Source organism: Lygodium microphyllum, chromosome 29 (assembly GCF_053477565.2).
Source record: "Lygodium microphyllum isolate KBCC chromosome 29, Lygodium_microphyllum_v1.1.10, whole genome shotgun sequence".
Lineage (NCBI taxonomy): Eukaryota > Viridiplantae > Streptophyta > Polypodiopsida > Schizaeales > Lygodiaceae > Lygodium > Lygodium microphyllum.
The window spans coordinates 36716456-36725183 of NC_141163.1; the positions used below are offsets into that span (position 1 = coordinate 36716456).

An 8728-nucleotide genomic window follows, 5' to 3' on the forward strand; every position below is an offset into this window, starting at 1 on the left:
CAAACTCAAAGACCCAACAGACCTTGGAACAGCTCACTGCTCTTGTTGCTCAATTAGCGACCGCTTCATCCCAAGAGAAGACCAATGACTCTAGACATGAGTCTAGATGCCCTCCACATCAAGAACAGTCGCATGGACCACAAGGCATACTTGGCGCTAAGGGAATTTCCCCTTCTACTTATAAGATTGGGGAACCCTCTCATATGCATGATGAGCCCCGATTGAATTCCCCTATCCACCATGCCGGTAACATTCACTTGAGGCCTTCTCCCACCTTGGGTCGAATTTCACCCGCTCTACCTAGGAGCCCCCATGCACCACATATGAATCAGCCCCATCAAGGACAATATGGTACAAATGGCCAGCCTGGCAATCATGGACATCATGGCTATAATGGACAACATGGGCTAAATGCACCACAAGGGATGTATAGACAGCAGGGCATGTATGGCCACCATGGGATGCATGGACAGCAAGGATTTCATGGGTAGCATGGCCCCTATGATTTGTGTGACAAGGTCATCCTCACAAAGTACAATGGGCAATCCCCCTCACCATCAGACCTGGAAGAATGGATGTCCAAGTTGGAGTCCTACTTCAACATCTACCCCCGCACTGATGATCAGAAAATACTTTTTGCTTCTCTCCACTTGGAAGGTTTTGCCCACACTTGGTGGCACTGTATCAATCAGGAGAATCAATAGTTCATTGATTGGGAAGATTTCAAAATGCATATGGTCCAAGTTTTTGTGTCCCCTGTAGAAAAAGAACGGTTGGCCAGAAGATGGTACACTCTTGACCAATGTAACCTTACTGTACGTGACTACACCAATCAATTCATGAACTTGACCATGTATGTGGAAAGCATCAGTGACGATGCTAAATTGTACAAGTACATCTATGGGTTGGAATCGAGTCTATCGGTTGATGTCATGGCCCAAAAACCCACTACACTGTTTGATGCAATCGAACTGGCTAAGAGATATGCAAGAAAGTACCATAAGAATGAGAATTTTCAGCAAGGTGTTGGACCTTCCCACATCCCTTCACGATCAGCCCCATACGGAGGTGGTTTTTGAGACTCTTCTATACCTAATAATAGCCCCAAAGTACCCACTTACCTCACCTTCCATGTGAAAGAAAAATGGGCACTTTTGGGACAGCATCAAGCTCTATTACTGAAAATCGATATGCTGAAAATAAACAGTCCATTGCATCACCTTCCCATGGATCCAGTAGTCAATAGTTCATCTCCCCAGATGTTGTCAAGGAACGGAAAGAAAAGGGCCTATGCTTTAAATGTGGAGATAAGTACACTATTGATCATGCCTCCAAATTCCCGTACAAGACAGCTAAGGTCAAAGTTCATAGCATGTATGTCATGGAAGATTGGCACAATGAGGAGGATGACCTGACAGACTGAGCCCACGGAGGATGTTGATCATGAGCAGTTCTATGACCTAGAGGATGGGTTTTCCTTTGACTTGGGCGATGCGCCCTCATAGATACTTGATTTAACATCCCACCCACCTTCCACTTCCCTTTTCTCGATCTCCTTGGATGCTTAGACGAGTTCACATAGCCCCAGTACCCTTCGCATTCAAGGCAGTATCAATGGGAAGCATATTTTTATCCTTGTGGATAGTGGAAGAACTCACAATTTTGTCAATAAATCAGCCATTGACCAGTTGAAATGTATTCGTATGGCATTACACCACCCCTTGAAGGTCCAAGTAGCAAACGGAGAAGAAGAAATCAGCACACATGTATGTCCTGCAGCTCCCTTATGCTTGGCTGAAAATTATGTGGCACTGGTTGATCTGATTGCCCTCGATATGGGCCCCATTGATGTTTTCTTGGGTTGTGATTGACTGAAACAACTGGGGAAATTTGTTATGGAATTCTCTCAACTTTACATGGAGTTTATGATGCATGGACAGCCTATCCACCTAGAGGGAGTTCAAGATCATGCTGATTTTCAACTCATTATAGCAAAGCAACTCAAACTGGAGTTTAAGAAATGCTCACAGATCTTTGTTTTGAAATTAAATAAGGACAATACTAATCAGCCCTCCACATTATCATATGACTCTACCTTGCAGGCCTTACTTGAGAAATACAATGACTTATTTCAGATGCCTACATCCCTCCCTCCCAAGAGACAAGTGGACCACCCACTTGACCTAGAGCCCCATTCCAAGCCAGTGAATAAACCCCCCTAGAGACTCTCCAAGTGTCAGCGCGAAGAGGTTGCAAAGTAAATCAAGGAGTTGTTGGAGATGGGTTTCATTGAACCGAGTTCTTCCCCCTATGCAGCCCCTGTCCTCTTAGTAAAAAAGAAAGATGGCTCCTTTCGCATGTGTATTGAATATAGAGATTTGAACAAAATTACAGTGAAGAACCGCTACCCCATCCCACAGATTGATGATTTGCTGGATGAGTTAAAAGGGGCATGATTTTTCACTAAGATTGACTTGCGCTCTGGCTACCATCAGATTCGTATGCGGATAGGAGATGAGGTCAAAATGGCCTTCAGGACTGATCGTGGACTTTACCATTTTCTTGTGATGCCTTTTGGGTTGACTAATGCCCCTACCACCTTTCAAAGCCTCATGAAAAAAATCCTACAGTCCTTTTTGTTCAAGTTCGTGCTTGTTTTCTTTGATGACATCCTCATTTACAGCAAGTCATCTATGGAGCACTTGACACACATTTGGAGGGTGTTTGACATATTGAGAGAGCATGGACTCTTTGCTAAGGAGAGCAAATGTATATTCATGCAGACATCTGTGGAGTACTTGGGACATATTGTGAGTAAAAATGGTATACAAGCTGACCCCAAAAAGGTGCAATGTGTTAAGGATTGGCCCACTCCTTCCACCACCACTTCCTTGTGTGGCTTCCTTGGTCTCTCTTCATTCTACAGACACTTCATTAAGCACTATGCCACCATTGTAGCACCTTTGACTGATCGCTTAAAAAAAGAGTCATTCTTTTGGGATGCCACTGCAGATCATAGCTTCAAATAGTTAAAGGACGCGCTTACTTCAGCCCCCATCCTTGTTTGCCCTGACTTCTCTAAGCTCTTTACCATTCATTATGATGCCAGTGGCCGGGGTATTGGTGCAGTATTGTTGCAAGAGCATGGTGTGATTGCATTTGAAAGCCGCAAGCTTGATGAGAAGCAGATGCAAATGAATGTATACAACCAAGAGATGTTGGCCATCCTCAAAGCGATTACGGAGTCCTCCAATACTTCTTGACTCAGTCTACTTTGACTCCTAAGCAAAGGTGATGGGTGGCAACCTTATAGAACTATGACTTTGACATTTCACACACGCGGGGCAAGGATAATATTGTGGCTGATTCTCTCTCTCGAATGTGGGCATGCAGAGTGTCATCTATCTTAGAATTGCACAGTAATTGGGTTGAAGAGCTCCAGGAGGCTTACTTGTTAGATGATCATTTCAGCCACATTTAAGAAATTACAGCATGGGGTTATGGCTGAAAACTCTCAATATCAGCTCAAGCATGGCCTTATTTGGTCCCATGGCAAGATTGTCATCCCACACACTTCCCCCTTCATGTAGAAGATCATGGAAGAAATGCATTCTTGCCCTAGTACCGGTCACTTGGGTGTTTTCAAAACATATGACAGGATTGCCAAGAGCTTTCATTGGAAAGGCTTATAGAGGGACGTCAAGGACTTTGTGACCAAATGTGTTCCATGCCAACATAACAAGGATAGTACACTCAGGCCCGCTGGCCTCTTGCAGCCTCTCCCTATCCCTGAAGGGAAATGGACTCACATCACAATGGACTTTATCACCGGCCTTCCCATGACTAAGAAAGGGTGGAACAGTATCTATGTGGTAGTCGATTGCCTCACCAAAGCTGCCCACTTTATTCCCACTAAGATCCAATATACTGCCTCTTAGGTGGCCACTCAGTTTATGGAAAATGTCTTCAAGTTGCATGGGTTACCACAAGTCATAGTACATGATCGAGATGCAAAGTTTATGAGCAACTTCTGGCAGACAATTTTCACCTCCATGGGGACCAAGCTTGCTCCATCCACTACATACCACCCTTAGATTGATGGCTAAACTGAGAGAGTGAACAAATGGCTTGAGACATACTTGAGGCACTTTTGCCATGACGTACAACACAGTTGGGATATGTGGCTTCACTTGGCTGAGTTTGCATATAATAACTCTACACACTCTAGTATTGGAGTTTCCCCTTTTGAGGCCTTATATGGGTATAAGGTTCCCCTTCCTACAGTCTTGTTTACTGATAAGATCAATCCTCAGAGTCAAGTTGAATTGGATCGCATGCAAGCTTTACTTCAGCAATGCAAAATGAATCTTCAGAAGGCCCAAACACACATGAAACTCTATGCTGATGAAAGATGCAAGCATTTGGAATTGCAAGAAGGGGAATTGGTCCTTTTGAAAGTGCATAAGTCTCGCTACTCCACTCTCAAAGAGGGCAGCAGTAACAAGCTAGCCCATCGCTTCTATGGCCCGTACCACATCCTGAAGAGAGTTGGCAACTTGGCCTACCGCTTAGAACTTCCCCCTACCACCAAAATCCATAATGTGTTTCATGTCAGTCAGTTGAAACCCTTTATAGGCTCCTCAGTGGACTATGTGGAAGAACTTCCCCCCATCGATGAAGAGGGCATCACTCAATATGTTCCTAAAGCAATCATTGGGCAGCGAGATAAGCACTTACAATCCCGATCCATCAAAGAATACCTCGTCAAATGGCAAGGCCTACCCTTGGAAGAATCCTCTTGGCGCCCAGCAACCATCCTTGATGAATTCCCTACCTCCGTGAACCCCAATGGCTCGAAGACTAGCCAATCATGTCCCAAATTGCCCACTTCCCGCCCACAGACTACACACTACTTTAGAATAGTTTTGTACTTGCTCAAATAACATGCATGTGCATTCTACATAGGATGAAAGTACTCGTCCTAAGCTCCGTTTTGACATATAGTATGCCCCATTTGGAGCCGCCTACCAAAAGTTATGACCCGTTTACTTCAGCCGACGGGTTCAGGACTGCATGCTGTCCCTAGTCTCCCAACACCTGTTCTTCATTGTCCAAGGGCTCTGAGTAGTATTCTACAATCCTCCCTTAGCCCACCCATCAGCCCCCTTTGTTTCTCCTTGTTTTTGAGGGCAAAAACCTTTCGAGTGGGGATGGATTGTAACGAGTGGGATACACACCGACTAGGGTTTAGACACCCTGTCACACTGACCGGGGTATTTAAGGTGTAAGAGCCCCAGATTAGGGCAACCAATTATTATCAAGATCACACTCTTCACCTTCATCTCCAGCTTCCATGGCTTCCTTCTCCTTTCTCACCTCTTTTCTCTCTTTCTCTCTCCTCTTCTAGTCTTCTTCCTTCTTCTTCTTGTTCTCTTTCTCTCTCCTCAGCTCTCCTTTTCTCTCCCCTCAGCTTCTTTCATTACATTCATGCCTCCTTAATGTAGTTAATTTGGATTAAAAAGCACTAGGCAACAATGATGGCAATATATATTTCTTTGTATGATTATATCCACATGATATTATTGGAAGTTTGACCATTAGTCATATGCTACTAGACATTATGCTATTGGACACTAGTTATATTTTGGATTAAGCTATTGGAAATTTCACTATAGTCAGATGATGGATTTGACATGTCAAGTACATTTATGACGAATCAAGATCTTTTTGGCTTGGGTTTCTTGGCATTATGTATGGCAAACTCTATGCCTCCCATATACGTACTCTTCCCATGTCATGTTTCACTTTTGTGAGTTATGACTATTGTTATATCTACCAACCCTTAGGAAAATGCTCATAAAACTCCTACATGGAGAGAGAGAGAGAGAGAGAGAGAGAGAGAGAGAGAGAGAGAGACGGAGATAGAGAGAGAGAGATTTGACATATGCCTCACTACATTCTAGCTAACTTAGCATTATTGAATTGCTAAAATGGCATTGGCATGCGTCTAGTTAGTAGATTCTAGTTGACTTTGTGTAATAAAGAGTGCATCTCAACAATCACAACAAAATTAAAGTGATAGGACTTTTGGAACTTATGTTAAGTAAAGAGCATATGGCTACAAAATTAAAGTGATAGGACTTTTGGAACTTATGTTAAGTAAAAAGCATACGGCTACAAAATTTTCACCAGAAAAGTGAAACTAATTTACCATTTTTGTTGTGAGCAGACTTTAAAAACATGACAAAGCCTAGAAAATCAACATTATATTATTGCAATCTAATGTCCCAATCTTTCATATTGATTTATGACACTTGTAACTACATTTAAGGGTTGCTTTTGGAAATGAAATTAGGCAAAATAATGTAATAAGTATGCAAGTGAGAAGGCACTTAATGACTTGTTCATACCACAATAGTGAGACAACTTATGAAGTGAATTCCATAGTTGAAGTCATTGTATATGTACAGCTAGTTTTGAAGCAATACATGACCAAAAGTAGTCGAGTTAAGAAGCTCAACTAGTTGCACCTAATGATACATTTATGTCAACATGTGAGCACCAAATCAATCAAACTACTAAAGGTTGTAATTATGGATGTGGCCCAATCTTGATATTACATGACTCCTACCTCCTCTCAAAATTGTGTTGAAGGTAGCCAAAATTTCTTAGAGTGTGACTTGTAAAAGGGGACTGTAAGAGGGAGAATGGTACAATGTGGAATAGTGTTTAAGGACCCCTAGTGACGATCGGGATACCTGAAATAGACACAAGCTCATTAGTATACGTTAGCATACTATTTATGCGGGTTTTTGCTTTTAGGAATGATGATTAACTCTTTAGTAAAAGGTAACAAGGTTACATTTAGTACTCTTAAACCTAGAGTTGATTTGTTTTCATAAAAGAATGAGCAATGAGTTCACATTCAAGTTTTATGATGCTTAGAATTTAGACCTTATTCGTGGCAAGACCCCCTACATCTTGAGCAATTTGAAATCAGACCCACTTAGCTTCACTTCTAAATTGGGATTGTTGAGAGAGAGAGAGAGAGAGAGAGAGAGAGAGAGAGAGAGAGAATCTCACTCGTTCTGCATGGGGTTCGGGCTGCTAGGAACGCTGTGTAAGGCGCCCGTATGCCAGACGTTGGCATGCTCTTGAAGATCCTCTCGGAGACCATGATGATGATGATCATCATCAAATGATAGAATTTGCATATTAGTGCTATCTAATCCCCCATCATGTAATTCGCCTTGCTGTTTCAATGGAGATGGAGCTTCGACTTCATCCCTTACACTCAACAGAAGCCTTCTAGTCTGATACAAATTATAAGCTGCAGTAGATGATGATTCGTGTAACTTGTAGTAAAAGGATTCGTGCTGACCTCCACTGATCATCAGCTGGAAGCTCACCATGGACGACACAGGAAGAAGAAGGAGAAGAAGAAGAAGAAGAAGAAGCGCAGGAAGTAGAACCAGAAGAAGCGAGCGCCTCATTCTTTTCTCCATCACCACCAATCAGTTGTCTTATCGTAGCTTAGTTAAGACAAAATTCGTCTAATCGGGAGAGGTAATACACCAATGACGAAGCTTGATTCCGCTGACAAGAGAGGGCAGATCTTGCTAAGGCGGACAGGCATGGCTAAGAATTTAAAGGAGTGTATGGGGACTGTACTTATTTATACCTCGAACCGTAATCTTTACATATTAAATGGGTGAATACGTGCGTGCATGGATTAACCTATTGTTACATATAATAATACCTCAGCCTTTACATATCAAATATGTGAATACGTGCGTGCATGGATTAACCTATTGTTATTTGCTCTTCAGTGCATGTGATAATAATCAAATCCATTGAGAGACTGAAACGCCGCCCCTCACAAAGTGGGTTCAACCGTTTGCCAAATTCAGAAACTCCGAGGCATTTGTCTCCTTCGGTGGCCTGCATTGCCACACATTGAACTCCCCTTTTGTCCCGTGCAATTCATATCTACCACACAACCTCGAGTAGACTGGTCCCTTCTCAAGCTAAGGTTTAGGAATTCTCACAAGTATCTTTACAAGTTAGGCTAGGATCACATGGAAACTTCAGGAATCCCCACTTAGGTTGAGAAATTCTCACAAATATCTTTACGTTCTAGGCTAGTGTAACACCTAAACTTTAGAAATCGCCACTGATACTTTCACAAGCTAAGGCATGGTCAAACGTGTAGCACATGGTTGCTCATTGCACTTGTTTGGGCTTTCCTTGACCCTTTGTTGTTTCCCCGATGAGCCAATTAAACTCTGTAACGTGACTAATTTACAAATGAAAGAGTCTTGCACCTCCATATTAATGTCAATGAATATGCCCAATGAATGCTCTCATAGGCATAATATATGGTTGCAAGGGGATGGAGTATGGCAAAGCTTTGATACAAAGAATATTGCATACTAACATTCGCCAAAATGTACAAGAGGAAGGTCAAAACAAACACATAAAGGCCCATGCTCTATACGTTAAGGGCTCAAGGGTGTGCATGACATAACTACCATGACTAACAAAAGAAGCAAGATGTCAAAAACATTCACTAGACCTGCACATGACCTTAAGGATAATAAGGCCCCAAATATTTTGTAGATCATTTGCACGTGCCTTCAATTTTATTGCTCATGAAATGCCTAACGCTCTCTCACATAAATTTGATTCCCATCTTTCTTATATGTTTGCCGTTTACTCATTCCTCTTT

General features: G+C 42.4%; 1 protein-coding gene across 1 annotated transcript; it reads right to left on the reverse strand.

Moving 5' to 3' along the window:
• Positions 1 to 6610: 6610 nt before the first annotated feature.
• LOC148010522 (uncharacterized) lies at positions 6611 to 7613 on the reverse strand. The gene is made up of 2 exons (XM_087671268.1): positions 7084 to 7613; positions 6611 to 6758 (listed from the first exon to the last, which is right to left on the reverse strand). The coding sequence occupies exons 1-2, from the start codon at positions 7503 to 7505 to the stop codon at positions 6740 to 6742; spliced, it is 441 nt and encodes a 146-aa protein (XP_087527394.1). The 5' UTR covers positions 7506 to 7613; the 3' UTR covers positions 6611 to 6739.
• Positions 7614 to 8728: the final 1115 nt, after the last annotated feature.

Bases quoted from the DNA above. Each gene is read 5' to 3' on its own strand.
- LOC148010522 (XM_087671268.1), bottom strand. From the start codon at position 7,505: ATGGAGAAAAGAATGAGGCGCTCGCTTCTTCTGGTTCTACTTCCTGCG.